This window comes from Mesoplodon densirostris, chromosome 7 (assembly GCF_025265405.1).
Source record: "Mesoplodon densirostris isolate mMesDen1 chromosome 7, mMesDen1 primary haplotype, whole genome shotgun sequence".
Lineage (NCBI taxonomy): Eukaryota > Metazoa > Chordata > Mammalia > Artiodactyla > Ziphiidae > Mesoplodon > Mesoplodon densirostris.
The window spans coordinates 26,208,371-26,236,036 of NC_082667.1; the positions used below are offsets into that span (position 1 = coordinate 26,208,371).

The 27,666-nt window shown below is 45.2% G+C and overlaps 1 protein-coding gene across 1 annotated transcript in view; it reads right to left on the bottom strand.

The window, feature by feature from the left end:
- Nucleotides 1-27,666, bottom strand: part of KIAA1549L (KIAA1549 like) — a 187,218-nt gene that overhangs the window by 71,076 nt on the left and 88,476 nt on the right. Inside the window, exons 13-15 of the mRNA XM_060105171.1 lie at nt 19,230-19,393; nt 13,062-13,252; nt 5,720-5,847 (exon numbers count right to left, since the gene is read on the bottom strand). Of these exons, the coding sequence (XP_059961154.1) occupies nt 5,720-5,847; nt 13,062-13,252; nt 19,230-19,393 (483 nt within the window). The remainder of the gene's footprint in view (nt 1-5,719; nt 5,848-13,061; nt 13,253-19,229; nt 19,394-27,666) is intronic.

The window sequence follows — 27,666 nt, forward strand, 5'->3', positions numbered from 1 at the left end:
ACGGAGGACGTTGGAGGGCCTGCGGTATCTTGCTGATTTACTTGTTCTTAAAGCACATCCCCATTAAGTAACTATACGAATGACAGTTTATTGAACATGGCTCGGCAAGAGATAAATTAAGCCTGTTCAAACAACCAAGCCAGCCGGCAATTTAGGAGCAAAATAGGTGTTATATGAAATACGAACGTAATAGAAGTGTATTCACCTTTCCTCCCGTCTCGAGAGATTGGGATGTCATTTAAATTATTGAGAAACATAGTTTGTACCATTCTGTCACTTATCATAATCACAGAAGATTTGTCAAATTAAGCCAAGTAAATTGTTATTTTGTAATGTGGCTAAAACACCTCAGAGTCTAACCATGGGTTATAATTGGAGTATTTTTGGGTTCTGTGGACTTATTTGTAAATAGCAGGCCACCAAGAAGCCAATGACAGAGAAAAATCTCTATTCAGATGTGTTACCAGATGCATATATCTTTTGAGAGTGTAGTTTTGCTGGGCAATTCTTGCTTTCCTACCATTATCTCCCACCAGACAACTCCTATGAAACCCAGCCTCCAATATGGCACCCAGCAATTCTTGCCTCCCGATATTCACAACCACATAGGATTAACCTGTGTAACAAAACAGGAAACTGCAGAAATGGCAGTGTATCTCTTCCAAGGCTAGGTCATAAAAAAGCATCGTTGCTTCCACCTTGCTCTCTCTTGGATCACTTCCCTCTAGGGAAAGTCAGCTGTCATGTTACGCAAACACTCAAGGAGCCCTATGGAGACGTCCATGTGGCAAGAAACTGAGACTCCTGACAACAATAATGTGAGTGAGCCATCGTATGAGTGGGTTCTGCAGGCCCGGCGAGGCCTTTCAATGGCTACAGCCCAGGCCAATATCTTGACTGCAACCTCATGAGATACTCTGAACCCAGAGCCACCCAAGTAAACCACTTCTGAATTCCTGACCCACAGATACTACGTGAGATAATAAATTTAGATTGTCATTTCGGTTGCTAGATGTTGGGGTAATTTGTTACGCAGTGATAAGTAACCAATACACTTCCTAAACAATGCCCCTCCTCTGAGTTTCCACTCTTGTCCTCCTACCTCTAAAATACACACTCCACCAGCAGCCAGGATGGATTATCTTTTCAAAAGATAACCAGATCACAGCACTCCTCTGATCAGAACCCTCTGAAGGCTTCCTCTCCCTCAGAATAAAATCCAGAGTCTTTACTGTGACCTACAAGGTCCTGTACCATGTGGCCCTGGCTACCTTGCTGAGCTCATTTCCCGCTTCTCTCCTGAGCCACTCTGCTCCAGCCACAATGGCCTTCTTGAACACAGCAGGCTTGTTCCCACCTCCAGGATTTTGCATTTGCTCTTTCCCCAGATCTTTACATGCCTAGTTCCTTCTTATTTTTCAAGTTGCAGCTTAAAAAAGACTTTCCTTATCCACCAATCTAAAAAAAACTCACCTCATCACTCTGTTGTATTTTCTTCAATGCATTTATCACTAGTGATTTGTTGTATTGATTTAATCGGCTCCCACCCCCTGCCACTAGAATAGAAGAGCTCCATTCTTGCCCATCTTTTTAAAGGCTCATGCCTTTGCATTTAGCAATGTCTCACATGCAGTTGGCTTTCAATAGGGATTTGCTGAATAAATGAATGAATAAAGGAATGACTAAAATTTCCTGACTTGGAAAAAGAGATGCTGTTAGTACCTGCAGAACAATTAAACATGTAAAAGTTAACCATTCCGAGGTTGAAGACATGATACCTCGCATTCTTATTGCTTCTGGGTTGTGACACCCTTACTCCTCACCCCGTGGAGGGAAAGGGGGGAGCATAACTATAATGGGACAGGAAAAGAACACCCTGGAAACTATAAACTGCAGTTCCTTTCCACTATCACTCAAAGTCATATTCAGATTTGCACAATAATTCCTCTAGGTTTCTTTAAGAGCAAAATAATTATCCTCCCCCCAAAAGGACTGTATGAAAAAAATACATTAAAAGGCATTGCATTAAATATTAATACATTAAAATGTTATGTGAGTACAGCAGGTTCGTGGGCATATTTAAAGCATAATTTGTCCCTAAAGAAAAAAGCATGGGACAATGCTAAAGAAAAGGGCCACAGTGAAATTGAGGAAGTATCCTAGAACATCATCACATCATCACGGTAAATGCCCCCAAGCATCCACCCTGTATCTATTTGTGTTTTATGTGCATGGCTGGTGTGAACTCCAGTAAATCAGGCTGGAAAGGGAGATTTCATTTCTTTATGTTTGAACTGGCATGGGGAGAATCTTCCCATGTGAAGCAGAAAATGCTCTTAAACAAAACATTTTCTTTTGGGGGGAATCTTTATTAAAGCTCAAAGACAAATAATTTACAACTAGAATCACTGCCCTCTGGTGTTGCTTATCAAATAATAAGCGAGTCTTTATCTCACTGGGAAGGCAAAGAAAGAATAAACTGAAACTGTTTTTGAGCTAATATTTCTGACAAATCCTCAAGGGCTCCTACTAAGAAAGCAGTGATTCATCCTCCAAGCTCTCTGATGCTTGTCCTCCTCCTGTCCCACCTGCCCCACGAGAACTAGGAGGCAAGGTGTGATTAGATTCTGAAACCTGGCTGTGAAATCTTGGGGTCTTAAAGGAAGGTGCACCCTTAAGGGTTTATGGAGGTTCTTTCTTCTAAATGACTGAAGGTATAAATACACAATGTTCTCACCTTGAACTCATTTTTAACTCTTTCCTGGAAAACACTCTTTCTAAGGTGACACTGGTTTGGGTTCAGAAGTTTAAGTATCTGTATTTAGTTGAGAGAATGCCAAATTGTTCTGCTTTCAAAATCCTAGCTCTCGCATCTGTCTTTCCCACTTATATTTAAACATCACCTTGAAACAGACTCTAAAACTGCCCGCAGTTATGGTAACTAACAAGGCCATTGAGCTACAAGGACCTCCCCCCCACCCACCCCCAGCCGTGTTGCTAGTGGAATAGTGTCTTTTCCTTTTAAAGTTCTTATCTTCACAAAAAAGTAGAAAATTAGAAGCTACATATGCAACAAACCTGGTGGAAAACAAGAGACTTTTAGAATGATAGCCTGGTACATGAACATTTATTAATTAACCTCAGTAACCCTAACCTCTAGAATGGATACTGAGCCATAAAAACAACTTCTGATTATTCCATACCAAGAGAATAATCTATTCTCAGAGGCTACATTCACACAATCACGTACTTTTTGCAAGCTGACAATGGGATGGAACTACACCTTTTAGTTTTTCCACAATTCCATTCAACGTTATTTCCTTCCTTCCTTGTCTCCCTCCCTCCTTCCTTCCCTCCTTCTGTTCATCTTCTAATCCAATAAAATATGCTATTGATATTTTTGGCGAACTCTAACCTAGTATTGTGATAAAGTGGAGCCCTGTGATAAAAAAAAGGACAAGTGTAGGTTCCACTGAAGGTCCAGTCTAGAATCCTGATGTGCTTCAGCATCTGTTAAATTTTACATTAAATGAGTTGGTCCTCTCATTTCTAGTTGAAATTTTCAAAGTGAAACCTCACTGAATGAGAACGTTTGGTCAAAGAGAAGTGACCAAGTCTGAAAATTCACTGGGTTTACTTCTGGCAAGAATAAAATGCAATGAAGCAGGGTAAACTCGGAGAAAGGATGGCTTTTTAATACAACAAACACGTTAAAACCTCAACCTGGTACAGTGATTGCATTTTATTCATGCACCCGGCTGTTGTTATTTCTGAACCTGATATTTAAATAATCAAAGTGACCTAAACAGAATGAGAAGGCAGGTAGAGAGGGTGGGAAAACAAGAAGAGGAAGGTCAGTGGGAACATTTAGGCAAGTCAATGCCTCACCAACTGGGTGGGGAGTGATGGGGTCTGAAACTGACCCCGCCCCCTCCTCTTCTACAGATTAAATGCAGGGCACGGGGAAAGGCATCATCTTGTCAGTGGGTATTTACTGACAGAGGAGCCTGTATATTGCATATTTTTAAGCAAGAAAAAGGGCACAGAACAGTATGTACATTGATCCCATTGCACAAAATAAAATAAAGCAATACAACAAAAAACATGTGTTGATACATGTGTGTTGTCATATGCATAGTAAAAAAAAGTCTGAGAGAGACACACACTGAGTTATTCAAGGCCATTTGAGGACTGGGGTGGGTGATGGGGTATCTGGGGGAGGATGGACTTTGACTCGGCTTTATGCATTTCCGGGAAGAATATAAAGGAAGGAGGGAAGGAGGGGTGTGATGGGTGTAGGAGGGCATCTCGGTTAGAGGCAATGGCAGTCACTGCAGTTGGTTAAAACAACTTTCCCCTATGGCTTCACTACATGTCTCTGGGTTGCCTCACTCCCTCTGACCACCTTCCTTAGCATCTCACTCTGGGAGGAAAGAGGAGAAAGTGGCTAAGTTCACATCTCCCTTTATAAGCCACGGCTCCTGTGGCCCGCTGTGAGCTGCCTTGGCAGACTGCCGATGGGCAGAATTTCTAGTGGACCCGGGTAGGGTGATATTCCAGGATAGCCCCACAGGTCACACCCTGATTCTGGTGTGGAAAGCACAGTCTCTGAGTGGCATGGGGGGGAATCAGGAAAAGAAAAAATGAAAGAATCAAATCAGTTTGACAGTTTAAAGAAATGCTTTATATAATGGTTGGAAATGGGAACAGGGACCACATTTTCCATGCAGAAGACAAATCCATTGTGCCATTCTTTCTTTTTTGGTCAGAAAAAAGAAAGAAGTAAGTGACGCTCAAAAACAAAATTATATTCTGGCACTAGTTTCAAGGGAGAGTCCTGAACCACACTTCATCAAATTCCTGTAAAAGGGAAGCACAGCTAACCAGAGCGCCAGATTGTTTGCCTTTTCACCCAGCATTTCTGTAGGACTCCACCTGCAACGCTCTGATATCCAGAAGGAATTTTCCCTGATCTGAGTGGCAGTACTGGTCCCCAGCATCACACACAGAAGGACGGAGTGGAGATGAGGCTCAGAACCAAAGTGGGATGAGGAGGAAGGAGGCTGCATAACGACGTCTAAGAGATGAGATCCCCGGGTGGTGCCACAGCACGCTAAGGCAGCGCTGACGACTTGTAAATAACCCCCAACACCAATCCTTTATAGGTGGTGAAAAGATCTGCACGAGGGAGAAACTAAAGGGTTCAGTTCCCCTGGAGAATAAAGACAAGCACAGGCTGATTTTTATGATGACAGATTTAGTACTGTCTTGATTTTTCTGCGAGAGGTGCGTTTGTAATATCTGGACTCACTGGCACAGACTGAAGCCCTGAAACGTATCAAGCGAGTCGGGGCAAGAAGATGAGGGGACTCTCCGAGACAAGCAGCGTTTCAGAAACCTGCCACCCTCGTGGACCTGGTGCTACAAATCTAGGCAATTCACCCCCAAATGAGAAAAGTCTCTAAGCAAACATCAGCTCAATCTGTATAGGGTTTTCCTCAGGCCCTGCACAATTCCATAAGCACAGAGGGCAGAGGAAGTGAAACAGAGTATTTCAGGGAAGGGCATAAGGCACTAGGTAGGTAGGACCTTTGCGGGACACAGTAGAGAGAAGAGTGGGCGGTGGTTTAAAGCACACTGGTGTGCGAGCCTGTGCACGTGTGTGCGCGCACGTGTGCGCTGGGCTTGGGGGTGCTGCTTGGCAGGGAAGGCTTCTCACCATTTCTCTTCCATGCCTCCTCCTTTGTCACTTTCTGCTGTGCCATTACATTCTGGGGTGAGCGCCTCCCCGAGCTGGGCTTCCCTGATTCGTTGCTGATGACAGAGCCACTCTCACTGGGCGACCTGCTGGAGGTAACCATAGCAACAGGGAGACGGTAAGTTTCAACTAGACCAGCCTCCTCTCAAGGTTATTTTATTCGCACAGTTTGTGTCTGCAGCCTTTCATTCCGGTTTTATCCACAAAGAAGACACGATACAGGAAAAGGAAAAAAACACACCCAACACACAGCATGGGTTAAGGACCTGGCTGTTGTGAAGTGTGTTTACCAGTGCCGGGCTCTACAGAGAAGTTCAACGAGCGCAGCCCTCCATTCCCATCTCTTTTTCATGAACCCCCAGTGACTAGGGACAAGGCAGTGACGGCATTTGTAAGCATGCCCTCTTTTTAAATCGCAGCACTTTGGAGAGCGTTGCAGAGTGTTTGATTCACATGGCATCTTGAGGGACATGCATAAAACATGGTTCTCTTCGGCTGGTGTCTTTACAGAATATAGCTTGACTCCTAGAGATTAAGCCACTCAAGCTAACTGGCAACGACTTACATTTGAAGCTACCAATTTGAGCTATTCATTCACTCAGGAGAGACTTTATGTGCACCGCCTCTGTGCTGGGATTTGTGTCAGGTATACAGGTGTATAGAGATATGAAGACACCACCCATGTTCTCCAAAAGGTCCCCGTCACAAGCACCTACCATGTGCCAAGGACTGTGCTGAATGCTTTCAAACTGTTAATGCATCCTTACGACAACTCACTGACGTGGTGACTGTCACCTTTGTTAGCGAGTGAGGAATTTCAGGAGGTGAGGTGTTTTGTCCAGGACAGAGTTGGGAGTGGTGAATCAGCCCTGGAAGCCAGGGCTCCCCCTGCGGGTAGGAGCTTTCGCCACAGGCCGGAGCCCCTTCCCTTTCTGTCTCCTACAATGTCCCAGATGAGGCAGGCCTTACACAGGGCAAGCCACAGGGCCTTCTCGCCTTCCATTGGGGCCACTCACTGGTGTTCTGGAACCTGTGGGAAAATGGGCTCTTGGGAACCCCTGCTAAGGCTCATGCTCCTTGGGTCACATCAGCCTGTGGGTGGGCTGAGCTAAAGACCCACTGTCTTCCCCTCTGTGGGAGACAATCAGGAAGCAGCTATGCAGAGGTTCACCAAATCCCTTGTTGTTCTGACGTCAATTGTCCAAATTCAGCACCTACTGGCATTGGGCCCCTACAATGGAAAACTGACTGGAATAAAATGCAGCCCTTCAGAAGACCTACATAGACATTTCTCCAAAGAAGACATACAGATGGCCAAGAGGCACATGAAAAGCTGCTCAACATCACTAATTATTAGAGAAATGCAAGTCAAAACTACAATGAGGTATCACCTCACACCAGTTAGAATGGGCATCATCAGAAAATCTACAAACAACAAATGCTGGAGAGGGTATGGAGAAAAGGGAACCCTCTTGCACTGTTGGTGGGAATATAAACTTATACAGCCACTATGGAGAACAGTATGGCAGTTCCTTAAAAAACTAAAAATAGAATTACCATATGATCCAGCAATCCCACTACTGGGTATATACCCAGAGAAAACCATAATTCAAAAAGACACATGCACCCCAATGTTCATTGCAGCACTGTTTGCAACAGCCAGGACATGGAAACAACTTAAATGCCCATCGACAGACGAATGGATAAAGAAGATGTGGTACATATATACAATGGAATATTACTCAGCCATAAAAAGGAACGAAATTGGGTCATTTGTAGAGACGTGGATGGAGACTGTCATACAGAATGAAGTAAGTCAGAAAGAGAAAAACAAATATCGTATATTAACGCATATATGTGGAATCTAGAAAAATGGTACAGATGAACCGGTTTGCAGGGCAGAAACAGAGACACAGACGTAGAGAACAAACGTATGGACACCAAGGGGGCAAAGCGGGTGGTGGTGGTGGTGGGATGAATTGGGAGATTGGGATTGACATATATACACTAATATGTATAAAATAGACAACTAATAAGAACCTGCTGTATAAAGAAATAAAATTTTTTAAAAATGCAGCCTTTGACCCATAAGTAAGCAGCTTCTTAAGTGGAAGCTGCGTATCCAGCTCCTCTTCCTCCTCCTCCCATCCCCCTCTCATCCTCTGGGAATTTGGGATTCTCAGTCCTGTACACTTCTGTGCACTTTAGCACCCTAAAAACCATGCACAATGAAAGTGCCTGCTCACAACTGTGGGATAAGGCAGAGTTAGCCACGAGCGTTCCACAGAGCACTGCTGCGGCCACAGGAGATGCTCCCCGCCAAGGATGCACAGACAAGCACGAGTCTGGGAGATGTCAATTACTATACTCCCTCTTTGGATATTCCTACAGCACATCAGCATATCAAAGGCTCTCATCAGTTCTGTCAGAAAGAGACTCATCTTGTTGTGTTTAATTCAGCACTTCCCAGTTTATTTGGCCACAATCTCTTTCACCAGAAAAGTAATACAAAGAATGTAGTTCGGGAAAATATGAATGAGGCATTAACTATTTGATCACTGAGCGCTGGGTGTGCAAACACACACACACCTTTGGATCATTTTCAGAACCTCACAGTTAATGATCCCTACTCTTCCCGCTGGCTTCACTGGCACAAAGAGGCTTTCACTGAGGTCCAGAAGGAAAGGCTCCTTGCAACCTATTTCACAAGCACAAAATATTTAATGGTTTTTGAAGCACTTGCATACCCTTTCCCTCATTTAATCCTGAAACGATTTTCTGGCTATTACTCTTGCTCCGAGGAACGGTATGAATGAACACATTTCTGGAGGGAAAAAAAAAAAAAAAAACCCAGCTCGGCTTTATTCTTTGCAACAGCTTATAGACTTATGTTTACATGGACCTGTCAACTCAGAATTTCTGGTCAAAAACAGAGAGTGAGATATATGTATGTGCGTGTGTGTGTGTGTCCACTCATGACAGTAACAAAAATGTCTTTGAAAGTGTCACCTGAGAGGTTGCAGTTTAAGTCTATTGAACTCAATAGTCCCCATTCCGAGTATGGGTGTACATGGATCCTGGAAGAACAATCTTGGGGGTGGGGATTAATCAACTGCTGAACAATCATGACCAATCACTGCACTGAAGTACCCATTGCGAATGGCTGTTGCTTCTCTATCCTTGCTCATTAATTCCAGTCATGGAACAACAAAATAGCCATCACCAAAAGCCTACATGAGGAAAAGGACCTGAAACATCATCTGGTTGTCTGCAAGTGGCTGAATCTTCATTTTTCCTTCAGTTTTAAAACAAATTTTTTAAAGATATCTTAATGACCACCAGATCACTGGCTTCCCCTATTTTTCACCTGCAAAACTTTTTGGACCATCTAACGGCCCCATTCTGAAGGGTCATGCAGTCCTGCTCTAGCAGGAATGAGGAAACTGAAGTGGCAAGTTGGGGAAGCTAGAAACATAGATGCGTAATGGGCTTGCTCTTGGATGTGGCATCCTAAAATCTTCCTAAATGATCAGAGATTCCTGTGATCAACTGAACTTGAACAGAGGTGAAGTTTCTCCCACAACTATGGCAATGATATAGCCAGTCTTTAATAAAATTATATTGTTATGGTAAAATTATGAAGCAAACGGAGAAATCATTCAATAGGGTAGGCATTGTCTTCTTTATTTGTATTTGTTTCATAAGCTAATATTTCTTAATAAAAATCTGAGGTTAAGTATTTAAATCTGATTAGCAAGAGTAGACTCCTTGCAAATTCAAGAAAAAAAAACAGCTTGTTCTAAAACAATTTTTTAAAAGAAATCTTTGCACAATTTAAACCACTCAACTAGAATGGGTGGCAAAGTTTCTATTCTTCCTGGCAGTGCAGTGCTATGTTAATATTCTAATTTTAGTAATTCTTATTTCTTTTCAGTGTCCTCTAAATAGGTGATAAACTGTTAACATGCCTTTATGGTGGTACTTGGCAAAGATCATAATGAGAATAATTACTATAGATAATACTACTTGCCCGTCAACTCAGATAAATCATCCATCGCTTCTCTGTATGTTTCAACTTCATGCTGAGGTGGACTGTTGCAGTTAAGGTCCCAATTTGTTCACACCTCCCAGTAACCAAGCTTAGGGCAGTCCCCTCCCACGCTGACTCCGGACTTGACTATGTGTTTTGCTTTGGCCACCAGGACAGTAGCAAACGTGATACAAGCAGAGACTTGAAGCTTGTTTGGGGCTTCTTTTCTTACTGCTCTTGGAACCCTGTAACCACCTTGTGAGAAAGTCAGGGCTAGCCTGCTGGAGGGTTCAAGACCACATGTCAAGAGGTCCCAGTTACCTGGCCACCCCAGACAAGGCTGTCGTCAACAAGCCAGCCCAGCAGGCCTTCCACCTGACTAAAGATGCATGAGTGAGCCCAGCTGAGATCAGCCAAGCCTAGTTCAGACTAGAAGAACTACCCAGCTGAGCTCAGACTAAACTGCTGACCCAACAAAAGTCATGAGCAGAATAAATGGTTGTTGTTTTACGCTGATAAGCTTTAGAGTGGTTTGTTACAGGGCAACAGATAATTAATACATATGCCCTCAACATTCTTTCCCACACAAGCTGAAATCCATCCCTGTTTCTCTGTACCTCTTTCTTAAGTACCAAGATCTCCTAGAGAAAAGCACAGAGCCTTGCTGCTTGACTCCAATGCAAAATTTATATATTTGATACAAACAATCCTTCCTTCCTCCTGCAATGACTCCCTTCTCTTGGCTTCTCAGATTCCACTCTTGCTTCGCTCTCCTTGTGCCTTACTTACTGATGCTTTTCAGACTCTTTTGCTGATCCGTCTTCATTATCTGGACCTCTAATCATTGCAATGTCCCAGTGGTCAGTTATTTGATTTCTTCTCTATCTACACTCTCCTAGGTGCCCATCTAGTCTCAGAGCTTTTTATAACCAAACGCTGACAGCTCCTACATTTATATTTCTACTCTGGACCTCTCCTCTGAACCCCAGACTCATATGGTTAACGGAGCTCTCAACATCTCCACTTGCATGTCTCATGAGCATCTCAAACTTAACATACCCACACCCATACTTTTTTTTTTTTTTTTGCGGTACGTGGGCCTCTCACTGCTATGGCCTCTCCCGTTGCGGAACACAGGCTCCAGACGCGCAGGCTCAGCAGCCATGGCTCACGGGCCCAGCCACTCCGCGGCACGTGGGATCTTCCCGGATCGGGGCACGAACCCGTGTCCCCTGCATTGGCAGGCACACTCTCAACCACTTCGCCACCAGGGAAGCACGACATCCATACTCTTGATTGTCCCCTATGAACTTCTCCTCCAGTCTTCCCCAGCACAATAAATGGCAAATTCATCCCTCTCTATTTCCATACCCCACAACAATCTATCAGCAAATCTTGTCAGCCCTTCCTTCTAAACATCTCTAGAACCCAATCACTTCTTCCACCTCCACGCCCTGGTCCACACCACCATCTCTCACCTGGACTCTTGCAATAGCTTCCTAATGGGTCTCTCTGCTTCTGTTCTGCTTCTCTACGTCTATTTCCACACGGCAGCCACAGTGAACCTTTAAAATTGCAAGTCACATCCCATCACTGCTCTTCTCGAAAACTTCCAATGACTCCTGATCTTTATTCACAACAAAATCTCAAGTCCTGACTTTGGTCTATAAAGCCTGACATGCTCAACCTCAGGTAGGTCCTCTGGCCCCCTGCTACCACTTCCCCCCTAGTTCATATCAGCCTCTTTGGCCTTTGTGCTCTTCCTTAAGCAAGTCAAGAAGTTCCCTCCCCTGGGCTTTGTACACACTGTTCCATCTGCTTGGAAAGTTTTTCTGCGAGATAAGATAACCTCAAGGCTTACACATCATTTCAATCAGGTCTTCCTCAAATGTCACTTTATCAGAGAGGCCTTCCCCAGCTTCCTGCTAAAATAGCCTCATGTTCCCCTCTCCAACTCTGCATTCCCTTACCATGCTTTGGTTTTCTTCTTCGATACTCATCACCGCCCAACCTACTATGTTTCTATTTCTCTATTTGTTTATTGTCTATCTCTCCCTACCAAACTGTAAGCATCACGGAAGGAGGAACTTCGTCTTGTTTGCTGGGGTATCCCTAGTGCCTAGTAGACAGCAAGCAATCGATAAATATGTTAGGTGAAGGGAGGGAAGGAGGGAGAGAGGATGTAGCTTTTCCAGCCGCCACTGTGGTCCCAGGCAAGGTTGGCAATGGGAGCTGGTTTAGCCAGACAACAGGGCTGGCCAGAGAGTTCCTTACCTCTCTGTGAGCCTATTGCAAAGGCCTAACAAGCTCCTGCCCTCTAGCCTAACCTCTCCCATCTATCATTCACATTGCCGCTGGAGTAGTCTTTCTGAGATACAGGCTGGACATCACTGTCTTCCTGAAGAACTTTCAGTGCCTTACCAACGCCTAGAAAATAAAGGTCAAACTCCTTAGGCTGGCAGTTAAGACCCTCCACAGTTTTCATCTATCTTCCGGTTTCATCTTTCACTATATCCCAAGCACTGTGAGCTCTAAGCCCCAGAGACACTCATGATTAAATGAGCATGGATGTCCATATCTCTCCTGGCTCTGCCAGCCTGGATGCCTTTATCTCTTCCCACTTATGGGCATCCCACTTGCCCTTCAAGGCTTGACTACAACATAACCTCCTCCACGACGTTTTCCCTCATCAGAATTAAATTCTTCCTCCTCCCTTTTCCCCAGGACTTGGTTCAGACTCCACTGTGGGCACCTGCCCATCACGTTTGGTATTCCAGCAATTTCTTTCTGTCTTTCCATCAGCAGATGCTCAGGGTCAGGAATCAATCTTAAACCGTTTTGTAGTCCTCCCAATGCCTGTCAAAGTGCTCTGTTCATAGTAAAAACTCAGTAAATGGTTTTTGAACTAAAATCATAAGCTCTATAGAGAAATTGCCAGATAAAATATAACTATCCTGAACCAAAGGCACTGCTCTTCAGATAAATTAAAAATATAAGTGTGACATCAGTGCCAAATTTGTTATCATAAATATAAGAGCTAAACCTCTTCCGTTGTGGTTGATCAGGCATCTAAAACCTTACAATGAGTGGCTCATGAGAAGCAGGTATTGTGATTCTTATCGTCTCCCTTAGTCTCCTTCTCAAATATTCAAAACAAGCACGAAGGGGAATTTTTAAAGAGAACAGAGGAATTAACTTGAGGGCTTCAGCTGTTCTCCCCATCAATTATTTCTCTTGCTGACACAGAGAGGCAGAAGCTGGCCCCGTGCCTACCTCTTTCTGGTTTCGATGGATTTGGCCGTCTTGATAGTGCTTCCATCCTGAGGGGCATCCCTTTCCTGAGAGGCAGGAGCATCTCTAACGGGCAGTGGGAGGACCACCGTTTCCTGAGTCACGGGGATGACCTCTTCGTCCACCCCTTGCTGGCCCAGGTGCTGCTTGGCATAATCAAAGCCCTGCACAGGCTGCAAAGAGGAAACAGATTTGCAGTCACGTTTCTGGCAAAGCAAGACGCTCACAGCAGCTTTAAGAGAAGACAGGTGGGAAAGTGCATGTGATGGGACCATACTTAGCTTTCTGATGAACAAGAGTTAACATAAATCTCCATCATAATTTCTGTCCCTGCAAGATCAAAATCCGTGTTAATTCCACCTAGCTACAGAATCGCTATAGATAAGACTCAGAAAAATGACTAGTATAAACAAGATGCAAATATGTGTGTGAGAACAAATACTTTCAAGGATTTTAGACCACTTATTTTAAGTCACAGGATACTGCTAATTAGAAGCTCTTAATTGCTACATTAAACAGGTCCCGCATCTTCTCCTACCTAGGAATAGTTTGTCCTCCCTTAAACCCTGTGTAATAGCAGGTGTGTGGCTTTGCCAAGTCACTTGAACTCTGAATCTCAGTTGTCTCATCTGAGAAATGAAGATAATCATATCTGCTTTACCTCTGCCACCCTTGGGTATTAAAGGGGATCACAGATCTGAAAACAGAGGGAGGAAATGTGCTACCACATGCGAGGTAGTACAATTATTAATAATAAAATGGAATTTATGGAATCACTCTTTAATCCAGACCTTTCCCTTAAGCAGGCTGGCTCTCCTATAATTCATTACTGAAAAATTAGCAAGGCTTCTGTTGTACAATGTCTGAAATCCCAAGTGAATAGGGCAGCTGTGAGCAAAACCCAACAGACATTTATTAGTGGGGTAATGAAAAAACCAAGAAGCATATTTAAACAATTCCTGAGAGTGTCTCTTATTCTGCTTGACACCTCAAAACAGCACAACACAGATTTGAGGCAGGAAGATGGGGAGGTTAAGATCAGCAGCTCCAAAAGCAGACAGCCTGGATTCAAATCCTGGCTCTGACATGTATTAGCTGGGTGACCTCGGGCAAGTTACTGAAATTCTCTGCACATGTTTCCTCACCTGTAAAATGGAGAGAATAACAGCGTGAGCAGGATCAAACATGTACGTCTGTGAGAGTGATATTTAGCTACCCTCAAAGGGAGGCTGTGTAGATTACATACGTAAATTCAAGTCCAGCATTTAGCTAAGTACCCGACACACAGCAAGTGCTCAATCAATATTAGTTAATACTGCTTTCCTGCCTACTAAATCATAGGCCAGGTGAAATGGACATCAGTGGATTCTCCTTAAGAAAATTTGGGATGAAACTTAACCTCTATTGTTTGGGTTCTGTCAGCACTTGATATGATCAGAAGTTCCTCTTTCAGCAGGTTACTTAGCCAAGAATTGTAACAGGAAGGCTCCAGCCAGATTTAATGGTCTAAGACCGTGGCCCAACCCATCAAATAGTGTCTCAGAATAGGATGGAGTTTTATTGCTAAATCCAGCAAAGCTTCCTTATTTCAAGCTGTCTGTAGTATAGCCACGGACAGTTCCCTGGATAACTCACTCTGGGAGGTGTGGTCACTGGTCCCTCTTCTCTGAGACACTCACACTCTGACCCACGTGGTAACCACTAAAATTCTATGCTACGATCTGGGAATGTGCTTCTGAAATAGTGTTTGTTCATTTCCCTCCCCTCCCTTGGTGGTACATGAAATACAAAGGAGCCTTCGGGTGATGTGCTGATGTTCCTAGAATACTGACTCACCTGCTTCTCCTACAAACAACTGATCACCAATTGAATTCAACTGAAATGTTTCTGGAAGCTGACCTTTTCTCTCCAGGTCCACTGTTGTACTGACCCTGCCCTGGTCTTGTTACTTCCATTCTGCTCCTTTCCAGGCCCACCCTTGACAAGCCTCCAAAGTTACCTCCCTTAGAACCATGTCAGGTCATCGTCACTCCCTCATTAAAAATGCTCCATGGCACCCAAACCCTTTGGCAAGGCACTCAAGACCCTTCACATTCTGTCTGAACCCATGTGCCCAGCCTCATCTCCTGTTGGTCCCTTTTCTGCCACACCCCCATCCTCCCATTATCCTATTCAGTTTTGTTCCAACTCTAGTTATTGAGCACTGGCTTGTGTCAGGGACTGAGCTTGGTGCTGGAAACATAAAGGTGAATAATAACTGGCCCCCTACCCTCAAGGAGCTCACAGTTTCAGCTTCACTTGATATTACTGGTACAGTATCGAATATGTTGCATAAGTTATGTCATTTCATCCTCACTGTAGTTCAAGGAGGTAGGTATTGTTATGGTTCCCCATTTTAAAGATGAAGAAACTGAGGTTGAAAGGTTCAGCAACTTCCCCAGGCTCACACAGCTGGTCTATGGTAGAGCCGGGATTTGAACCCAGTACTATATGACCCAGAGCCAGAACACCCAACCACTGCTTGATGGTTCTTCCCACGGCCCCTCCTCTCCTTCTGCAGCCTGCCATCTTGGTTGGGCACCTTCTACCACACTTGGCCTGGCTCCTGTGTTGAGACTCCTGGCCTGTGTGTGAGGTACTGGGAGTCTGCACTGGCGGGTAAGATGACCTAAGAACCTAGTGAGGAGGACGAGCTAGCTCTGGCTTGCCCCCCTCATCCTCACTCTCTCTGAACTTGGCCTCTCACCCTTCACACTGGGCTGAAGTTACCTGCTAGATACTTCAGGGGACTGGGCTGACGGTGGGTGAGCAGGGAGACATCAAGGAATGACAAGCTTAAAAGGCGGGCCTTGTTATTAGGTTAATAATAACAATCCCTGTACATGTTCAGTACTTACAGCCTGCAAAACACTGATACCTCATTTCATTCTCACAACAACCACACGGGGAAAGCAGGGCAAACAGCACAGTCTTCACTTTATAGGTAAGAAAACAAAAGCTCAGAGAGGTTCGGTGACTTGGCCAAGATCACACAGCTAAGTGGTGAAAGACTCAAGACTAGTACCTTACTCTTCTGACTGACAGGATAGTGGTCTTGCAACCTCCAACTTGAAAATCACCTGAGATTAACTCACTGCCCACGGGACACACACTAGTGACCCCTAACACCGTTAATACAACACCATGAAACATTTATAGTTGCTTTAATGAGTTGTGTAAAATTATCAAATCAAAATAATCTCCAACAATTTCAAAGGTAAACATGTTACCCAGATCTTTTAAGAAGAAAGCATGTGTAATAATAAACATCAACTTATATATAATATTTATTCTGTACCAGGTACACTCAAAGTAATTGACATAGCTCACTTAATCCTCACACCAACCTGTAAGTGAATACTGTTATCACCCCCATTTCACAGATGGGAAAATTGAGGCACAAAGAGGTTAAGTATGGTCATATAGATAATATGTGAGAAACAGGAGACAGCTGGGCATCTTTAGGGGGTGACTAAAGCAGACCCATCCCAAGCAGAAGGACATGCCAACCAGTGCAGGCCCTCCAAGCTCACTCTGCACCTGGATATGGCCCTAACAACTTTCTCTTAAGGTGGCCTGTTCCAGGGAATCATATTCTCTTCAGTTGAAGGGAAAACCTGGGAGAAGGCTATGAATCCAATGACAAAGAGGAGGGAAAAAGTGAACTAGGAAGAAAGGAGGTGACAAAGGCATGACGCCTGGCCCTCCTCCTGCTGCTCTGATCATTTTCTCAACCTTCTACCTGCCGAAGCCCGGATGACAGCGATGGTAATAGGGTTACATCTGTGGTACCTGGTCTCTGCAGAAGGGTGTGGGCGTGCACGGCTGAGCCTTGGCTCCCGGGACAGCCACACTCACCTCCTCTTAGGATGCTAAGTCTATTAGTGGGGCTCAGCAAGGATCCCCAGCCACGTCCTCTGGCACCGCAGCCGCATCCTTACAGACACAGTGGTGTCCCTGGAGACTAGGAGACCACCCTCCCGGTCTCTGGATTGGTGGCGAAAGCTAACTTTCTCATCCCGCCTGGTCCCTTGGCGTTAAATGAATTCTGCTCACACACAAAGGTTGTGAGAAGTGATGCAGGCAGCTCTCTCCTCTTGCAAACACTGCAGTGTCCCCGGGTTGCAATGGGCAGGACTGCGGTAAGAAAGAGGCAGTTCCACCCCGCTGGTGTCCTGTGATAAAAGGGTTTTAGAAATCAAGTGCGTAGCCCAGTCTCATCGAGGGAGAAAACAACCACCATCACCCCACACAAGTGAACTCGATCATCTCATGGAACATAAATCTGCTTGATTTTCCACAGCAGCCGGGTATCTGTTGAAGCACAATGCACCGGGAAGGGACATAAAAGGGGCTATGAAAACCCACACACGTGAATCTGTTCCAGCCTCAGACAGCTTTCCAGCCAGAAGATATGCTGCAATCATGTGCTGCCCAACTCATCTCGGCAAATTAGTAAAATTTTGGCTTCATCTAGCACACAAAGATGGCATTTACAACCTCAGTATGGCATGTTTTGCATTCCTGAACTCAGCTGCAATTAGATTCTGGTAATTACTGTTAGGTCTGCAAGGCTCAGATTGTAACCAAGCTAAGATGGAAATGAAATACCCCTTCTTGGAATAGTTTCATTTTTCACTGCTTGGGTAATTACCAACATCATGCTGTGTCCGGGCAGCGGGTGGCTTTATGTCAATAGACACAGAATGACATTCTTTGGGGTTGGGCTCTTCACTAGACTGTGTCTCAGCAAGCCGCAGCTTCTCAACAGGTGACTCGGTTTAATAAACAATGAAATTCATTTGATTTCTTTTGCTGAAGCAAGGTATGATCATCCAGGAAGAACTAGACATGCCTGACTCCCAGCAAGGACAATCACCACATCACGCATTCCAGTGGATGTGAAATTCCATTTGCTGTTTCATTCGCACACAGGTAGACAAAGCTCAGATGTTCAGGGCTGGAAGAGGATTCTACCCACCAAATCTCAGAGTTCAGGAAGGGATAGAAAGTAGACAGAGCCCAAAGACTCAGATATGGGCCTGAGTACCTCCCCCACTGCTGTGGAGTAAGTCCCACAGTCTCTCTTTCCTTTGGGTTTCTCTGCAGTAAAATGAAAATAATAAATGCTGCCCTGACTACAACTTACCTCACAGGGCTACTGTGATGAGCGAACAAGGTGACAGACCTAGGAGAGCCCAGGATATTGTAAGGCATTATTTAAACACTGGATATTACAGGTTATTATAGTCCCTTCGGGGACTATTGTGAAGGGAGCTATGTGACTGGAGAATTAGCCTTTGGAATTTCCTCGGTTCATTCCCCTTCCAGTCACTGGAGATGGGTGGTAGAGCCCTATGGAGGCTGTGGAAAGTGGACGGGGCTCCTGGCCGGCCCTCAGGGGAGCCACTGAACTGGGGGTTGATGGCTGCAAGGCCAAGTTTCTGTAGCTCGCCCGTCATGCAGCCTTTGAAGATCAGCCACTCCGGCCAGCGGAAGAAGGAAAGTTTTGAGGGTCTGATGTGCCCCAAAGGGCCCTGAGTTAGGAGCCAAGAGACCTGGTTCTACTATCAGTTCTGCTACTTACTAACTGTGCCATTGTGAAGAAGTCACTTCTCTGTAAAAGGGAAGGTGTCAAATCAGATGACCTGTGAGGCCCCTTTCATGTCTAGCTAGCAACTCGTTTTCTGTGCCTCTGTTTCCTCATCCGTAAAATAATGTTCTTCCTCAAAGGGTTGCTGGGAAGATTAGGGGTTGCTGGTATATGCAAAGCCCTGAGAAGCATTTAAGGCAAAGAGTGAGCATTAGATGAGCATTAGCTATCGTGTCCTCATTATAAAAATAAAGGTGGCACAAGAATGCAAATATTCTAAAGAATACTGAACTGTACACTTATAAGTGACTTAAGATGGTAAATTTTATGTTATGTATATTTTACCACAATTTTTGAAACATTCAAATAAGTAAATAAAGGGTCTCCTTCAACATGAGGACTCATGAGGATGCTTCTGAAGGTACTTGCAAAGACCTCAAGAGCCAAGAGAGAAAAGGCAGGTGGAGCCCCAAGGGGCCAGGGCTCCTGCCCCTCTCCTCACAGTTTCCGTCTCGTACCTTTGCTCTCTGTGGCAGGTTCATCATGGTGTCTGGCTTGAAGTCGTTCTTGTTCTTCCGGCAGAGCACGGCAGTGATGATGATAATGATGACCGTGACCACGGCAATGGGCGCCAGCACCGCGGCGATGATCCACAGGTTGTTGGGCGGGTTCTTCACCACGGCTGCGGGGAAGAGTGGGGGAAGCACATGACAAGGAGCTCGGGGAAGGGGAAAGCAACCAGGAGATAAATGCCCTCCAGTCCCAGGTCGTGAGATGGTTGAGAGGGTTTGGGCTCAGAAAGGCTCTTGCCTTGGCAAGCTACTCAAAGTCTCTGAGCCTCAGCGTCCTCATCTGTAAAATGGGGCTATCATGTTGCAAGGCATCAGAGAGGCAAGGTACACGTGGTGCTTTGGTGTGGCCCCTAGTAGGTGCTCAAGAAATGTGAGCCTTCACTATGATTAAGAGGAGGAAGAGGAAGATGGATTGGTATCAAGTTTCCCCACTGGTAATGTCCGTGAGTCAAAAGAGAAGAAGAGAGAAGCAATCTGAGGATTAGTACAGTGGGGCAGTCAGGTGGCAAAGGCCACAGAGAGATGACTCTAAATATTGTAGTTAAGTCACCCGCTGAGTGAGCAACAAATAAAACATACCTGAGTGGACGGATCTGCCCCGCCCCCCGATGGCTGGCTGGGGAGGCATGGAAATGCCTTGTCTAATCAAAAAGATCCAGCTATTCTCAGAGCCAGAGTGAAATAGAGTAACGAAAGTGACTGTCAGTAGGAAGAATGTGTTATTAGAACAGTAGGTGCTTCAAGGAGGGTGGGGCTGGCATTAATTAACTTGCAAAGGGCAACAGGTTGATGGTCATGCTCTACATCATGATAGGGGTTAGCGTCACACAGGTGTATACACTTGTCAAAACATCAAATGGTATAGTTAAGAGCTGTTCATTTCACTGCATGTTAATTTTATCTAAAACATCACAAACGAATATTGAACTCTAGGCAATGATATGCATACTGAAGTGTTTTGGGTTGAAGTCTACTGATGTTTCCAACTTACTTTGAAATACATCAAAAAAATATGATGGATTAACAGATGAATGGAAAAATAGATGAACAGAGATGCGATTATTAAAATATAGTAAAACGCTAATTGTGGAATCGAGGTGGTAGCCACATGGGTGTTCACTGTACAATTCTTTCAACTTTTTAGTAAGCTGGGTTAGGAAAATGTAAGAAAAAGAAGAAGCCTTTGATGTGAGATGAATGAGTCCTCCCCCCATGATCCCAGGTGGGGAAGTTTTGAAAACATCTCAGTCCAATCAAAAGGACTGGAGTAAAGAAAACAGTAACCAAAATAATTGTTTATAGGAATCAAGAGTTATCGGAAGGGAGTGGGGTCTGCAGAAAATCTAGAATAAGAGAAACAAAGATTTATCCACGCCAGGGGAGGGTACCCCGACCAGTAGACATGGGTAACCTGGCCGGATGGCAGGTCTATCTGGTGGGCAAGATGGTTGCAGCTGGCTGTTTGAGCTTGGTGATACTGTTAATACCACACAAGCTCTCTTCTCTCCCACTCCCTAGATGATCTCATGGACTCAAGGCTTAAAAACCATCTGTGCTGTTGATGCTCATTTATATCTCTAACCAGGACTACTACTCTGAACTCCAGATTCCTGTATCCAACCATCAACTCAAATCTCCAGTTGGATACTTAAGAAGTGTCTCTAATATATCCAGAGCCCAACTCTCAATCCCCCCACCCCCCAACCAAACCTGTTCTTCTTGTGATACTTTCCACTCCAACAAACGGCAACTCCTTCCTTCCAGATGCTCAGACCAATAACTTTGCCATCAATGCTGACCTGTCTCTTTTACTCTCACTCAATATCCTATTGAGCAACAAACCCTGTCACCTCCATCTTCAAAATATATGACTTCTTTCTATTGCTATAGTCCAAGCTACCAACATCTCTCACCTGAATTACTGCAATGGGCTCCTCCCTTGTCCCCTATAGTCTATTTGCAAGACAGAAGCTGGAGTGATCCTTTAAAAATTCAGATCACAACATTCTTTTGCTCAAACCCTCCAGAGGCTCCAACCCCACTAAGAGTAAGAGCCAGGGTCCTTATAATTTCTATAAGACCTTAAGTGATCTGCCCGACCAACCATCTAGTTACTTCTCTGCCCTTACAACTCTTCCTTCAACTCACTCTGCTCCAGCCTACCTCCCTCCTACTGTTTCTCAAACATGCAGGACATGCTCCTGCCTCAGGGCCTTTGCACCAGCTTATTCTTCTACTACATAGAACGCTCTTCACCTAGATATCCACGTGGCTCCCTCCCTCCCTCCTTCAGGGCTCTGAACAAGTGTCACCATATCTGTGAGGCCTCCCCTGTACTCTCTATAAAATATCAATAACAATCCCTGCCCTTAGCACTCTCCATCCCCCTCTTCCTACTTAATTTTTCTCTAAATCAGTGCTTCTCAAACTTTAATGTGCATGCCCATCACCTGGGAATCTTGCTCAAATGTGGATTCTGATTCTGTGGGTTGGGATGGGTCCCCCTGTAATATGTTCTTTGGGGGCACAAGTCCACCATCTTCTCAGTCTACTGGCTTTCCAAATAAAGTCACTATTCCTGGCCCCAACAACTCGTCTCTCAATTTATTGGCCTGTTGTGTGGTGAGCAGTACAAGCTTGGACTCGGTAACATGCCTAATGAGCATCCCGGGGGTACCCATGCAGCAGGCCCCCAGGCCACACTTGGAGTGGTGAGGCTCTAAAGTACGTATCACCATCTGCCATGATACATATGTATTTGCTCACCATCTGTCACCCCCTGCCTCTCCATTAGAATGTACACGCTAAGAGAGCAGGGAGGTTTTTTGTCCCTTGTTTGCTGCATTCCCCAGGGCCTAGAACAGAGCCTTGCACATAGTAGGTGCTCAATTAAAAGTTGAATGAATGTGTAACTGAACTACCATTATTCCTGTTGCAATTTGGCTCCCCATACAGATTTCCACAAAGGATAGAGTAACAGCCAGTTAAAGAAATCCCCTCTCCTTGGTAGTTCTAATCTATATTTTAAACTAAATACTTTCAATCTGGTTTATATATCAATCTCTTATAAGTCTGGTTAGCATAAGTTGGTCCTCCTGATCCTGCTTAATTCTGGGGGCTACTAGACCCACAAAGCTGAGGACTGGACTCTGGAATACAAAGACCCCACCAGTAAGTGCCACATGGTGAGGGCCTGCCTGAGGAGCCAGCTGATCTTTCTCTGAGTTCGACCACCCCCTGATCTCAACTGGCACCTCATTAGCCAAGATCTACCTCTCCTCAGGCAGCAGTTGGCTTGGGAGTACTATTAGTACAAAAGAACTTCTTTTCCACAGTTTTTGTCAATCAGTGATTAATCGCATTATTAACTTCTGAAAACAGCTCATTAGATAATGTGCTCCTGTTGACATTAAACATGTAATTGCTGCTGCTTTTAGTAATTCAGTATTTATATGTGAGTTTTAGGCCATTAACATTTTTTAAAGCTCAGTGCTTCTGTGAAAAATATCAATATGCCTCTTTTCGGCTATGTTGTTCTATCCTGATGGAGAAAAACGTATAGTGTATCAGAACATGATACCCTAAATATATTTATATATGTATATAATTTTTCTCATTAGCAAGAATGAAATATTTACATGTGTTCTGCTTTTACTCAGCTTTATTGTTTTGATAGAGGTGTGCCTTCTTGATGCAGTATGGAAAATCCTTTCACCTCTATTTAAACGGGGAGAGAACAAATTTATGCTATGTACATTAATAAATTCATTTAACAGTCAAAGCGATAGTAAAGTTAGGTCAACTGAAGTCATCCAAACCCAGTATATTCATTGGCATAATGATCTAAAACTACAAAGTCATGTACAGAGGTGAAAAGGAACAAATGGTTATTTAACTTACAAGAATGTCAGAGGAAGGATAGGAAAATGAGACAACACATTCTTGAGCTTCTACCGTGTGCTAGGCATTGGGATACACTCTTTGTCAAGATTCTCATACCCATTTTTCAGATGAAGAAACTGAGCCCCGGGGAGGTTAGATATTTTTTTTTTACCAAAAAATTCATTCTCTGAAATATACAATTTAAGTCAGTTCTGAGTTAACACACATGAATGGAAGTGTGTGCATGTGGGCGTGTGCATGCACACACACATACAAAGTATCTGTCAGAGGGAATGAAGTCAAAGGGTCCACATAACCTAAACTCAGAATGAATTATTCTCATGTGGAGCAAATGTTGAAAGGAGAAGGAATCCATTCAAAAAAGCTCCCAGCTCATTTCTGTGGCTGTCAAAACATCAGAGTTCGTGACTGCTGTGAGTGGACGCAGGGGAGGGTCCAGCAGCTGGTGAGAGCCCAGGCCCATCCTGCCCCTGCCCACACACTCCCGTGGCTCTCACCCCACTTGGGTGCAGCCCATGGGGCTCCACTGATCGTGGCCCCTATTCTGCACCTCTGACCTCATCGCTGCTGCTCTCCTCCATCGGGACCTCCTCGCTGGCTCTCAAACCCTCCCCCCTCTGCCTGGAATCTTGTCCCAGGTATCCTCAGGTGGTCACTCAAAGGTTCCTTCCTCAATATCCTCTTCTCAACCCCCCAACAATTTAAAATCACAGCCATTATCTCCTCGGCATCCCCTAGCCCCTTCTGTGCTCGATTTTTCTCCATGGCACTTATTAGCATCTAACATATTATTCAGTTATTTTGTCTGTTTAACCTGCCCGCTCAGGAATGTAAGGTCCATTAGGCCAGAGGTTTTGCCTGCTTTACTCACGGCTGTCTCTCCAGTGCCTAGAACAGTGCCAGACACATAACAGGTGCTCATAAAATATTTGTTGAAGGAATGAATGAGAGTTCCCTTCACCAAAGGGTCAGTCTATGGCTTTCTTTAAGTGATTTTTTTTGAGATAAATTTCTGATGGCCATGTAAGGTAAACCAATTCCCGCCCTGGACTGCTTCTGCATGGGGAGCGTTTTCCCTACTCCATCAGCTGGGTGACCTCTCTGAGGGGCCTCTCACTCCAGACCCTGCAAAGGGAGTGGATGAAAACCTCCATCGGGAATGAAGTTGCTTCTTTAGAAGTCATTGCTGCCCCATTACCCAGAGATGACGTGGGTAGAGTGGGCATCATATATTCCACTGTAGGGCACCGCACATCCGCCCTAGACCTAGCGATTTAGAGGACACTGGAACACACAGAACGCTACACTCTACCTTCAGAGGGACAAGGTGTCTGTTCCACACCATGACTCTCTACTCAAAGTGCTGACCTCAGATTCACATCTCAGGCTGATTTCAAAGCTATTAGGAGAAGATGGGATTTAAAACCTCTCTGTTTCTCCTATTCTTCACTGGCCTCAGTGTCCTCCTCATCTGATCCTGGGATGGAGGCATTTCCCAGGGTCTGTCCTCTAGCTATACTCCCTCCAGGACTCGAATTTTCTCCAGGATTTAAATTCTATCCTGTATCTACAATGTTCTCAAAATCCATAGTGTTAACTTTGGCCTCTCTCCTGGGATCCAGGCTTGGATTTCCAACAACTTTCCTAACCTCAGCCCTCAATACCCCCATGGCACCCCTTAATAGCTCATCACCTAAACTCCACATGGCCCAAACTGAATAAATCACCTTCTCCTTCCTAAAAGTGCTTCTCCACTCTAACCCCCTCTCTAATTTCATTAAAAGCACCCTATTCTCTGAATTATATAGGCTCTTAACCTTCCAATCTCCTTTCCTTCTTCATTGCCTCTCCTCGAGTCCTTCTACCTTATGGATAAATGAGACACTCAGCTACCATTTACTACGTGCCTAATAGACACGTAGTAAATGGTCCTAAACCCTCTACATGCAATAATTATCTTATTTAATCCCCCAGTAGCTCTACCAGGTCAGTGTTTTTGATATCACCATTTTACGTATGAGGAAAATATAGGTCAGAGGGTCATTCATTTGTCTTCGGTCTTATTACAAAGGCTCTGCTCTCAACTGCTCTGCTATGGTGTCTTCCAACCACGTGCCTCACTCAGGGCCTGGCAGAGGCATTTAGCAAAAGTGGGTCCTTTGCCTTCACAAAGACAGAGCCAGGCAGTAGCTGGGGCTGGATATTCAAAAAGGAACGAGATGGGGTACCTGCTTTTAAAGAGCTCATGAGGGAGAAAAGCGAGAAAACAACTCATTTGCCCAGTGTGATAAGGGCAATGCAGGCCCCTGGAACTAGGGAAACTTCGGGGAGGGGTCATGCTTCAGGGGTCAGGGGAGGCTTCAGAGGCATAGGAAATGTGAAGAATGAATCTACCCGTGTGGCTGAAGCATTAGGTTTGAAGGAGAGAAGAGTAGCCGTACGGCTGGGAAAGAAGCCTGGAGACCAGGTTGTCAAGGGCCCTGAACATTTGCTGAGCACCTGTTGTGAAAGGCTTCAAAGACCCACTTTAAGAAGATTGGATTTTATTCTGTGAACAGCAGAGAGCCACCAAATATTTTTTAAATGGAGTAGATGTAAGACCAGAACCTGTGTTTATTATAATGACCCTAATTACAGTGTGGATGGTACATTAGTGGCAAAGAGGCTGAGGCTGAGTCATTTGGGAAGCACCTACCAAGCCCAAGAGGAGATAATGATGAAATGGAGAAGAGGAAACAGTTTGTGAGTTACTCTAGAAGGGAACCGAGAGAGCCAGGTGGATTTGAAGGAAACAAAGAAGTAGGGTTGAGGGCTAGCAGCTCTGGAGCCAGGCAGAACAGAGTTTGAATCCTGGCTCTCCGAGCCAGTCAAACCTCTAAGGTCACCCCTAGATGACCCTTGACTCTCACTTCCAGAAGGCTCCATGCACCTTCTAATTGGATGGGATTGCTCTCTCCTGCCCATGCTCTCAGACCTTCCACTGTTCCCATCCATTTCCATCAGCAAAGTCCCCTTACCTCTCCTCCTGACACTCCATTCACCTCTTGCTCTAAATAAGGCCAGCTCTCCCATTTGTGCCCCTTCCCAAGTACCACAAGGCCTAGAGTAGATGTGAGGAGGTCAAGGAACTGACCTCAAAGTAGAGGATGGGTTGGGACAGGAGAAGCGATGGAGAGGAAGAGACGATGAACCAGGATGATGGGGGTCAGCCTGGGTTCTAGAGGTGACTACAGTGAGGAAGGGGCAGTTCAAAGCATCTAGAATTTTGAAAGAATAGAAGAAATGGTCTGAACATAGCAGTGAGGACCCGGGAGGAGGGGAGCCTTGCCAATCTCACGGTGTTTCTCTCATCGGTTTGCTGATGCTCAGTGTGTACTACTGCACTTGCTCAAATGCCCCCCCACACAATCTCAACCTCAGCTGCCAACTTCATTATGCCCCAAGAGAGCAGAAACAACCACAGAAGCATCCTCAGGCTTCCATTACCAAGTGTACCCCCGGACCGACACCCACACCCCTGTGCTCTGCTTTCCTTCCTGGTGCAAAAGATTGATCCGTCCCTGTTCCTCACTGAGTCTGAACCCTCCACCTGTGCCACTCCCTCGAGCACGTATGGACTTCACCCCTGCAGTGTTCGTCTCTCTTCTGCATCGTCAATTTCTCCCTTGCTATTAGTCACCCATAATATTCAAACATACCCCAATATCTCCCACACGCCCCTCCAGCAACTGTCCCATTAATCTTCTCCCTTTGCTCTCACCGCTTCCCCACCTCCACCCTCTCCTGGGTCCACTCCAGCCAAGCTGTCTCCACCACCTCTTCCTGGAAACCCCTCCTGCCAAGGTCACCACCGAACTCCAGTTTACCAAATTCACTTCATCTCCATCCTTCCAGAACAGAAGATGACGCAGCAGCTCCCTCCCTCCCGGGACATTCACTTTCTTCACTTATTTCTAGACACCACCTCCTCCATTTCCCCGGATGCTCCTTCTCAGGGTCCTTTGCCGGCTCCAGTTCTTCCCTCATGTGGATGCCCCGGGCCTGAATTTTTACCCTCTTCTCTTTAGTTCTCAATCAAGACAAATCTGGTTAATCTTACCTACTCCCTTAGCTCTAAATGTCACCTGTGTTGCTGACTGCCGACTTCCTATCTCCTGAGCTCTCCCTGAATGTGTAAGCTCACATGTCCAAAAGCAAACTCTCAACTCCATCCCCCCCACTGCCACTGCAGCCCCACTAAGCCTCCTCCTCTCCTGCACCTTCTGCATCTCAACAAATGACACCACAACCAGTGCTCAAGCAAACACCTGGGAGTCACCCTTGAGTCCTCCAGCCCCCCCCGCTCCTGCCATGCACACACTCCATTACCTTGCCCACCAGCTCTGTCTCCAAACATATCCCGAATCCAACCACTTCTCTGAGTCTCCACCTCGGACACCTTCCCCTCTCACCTGGGCACCTACAATGGTTTTCACCCCAG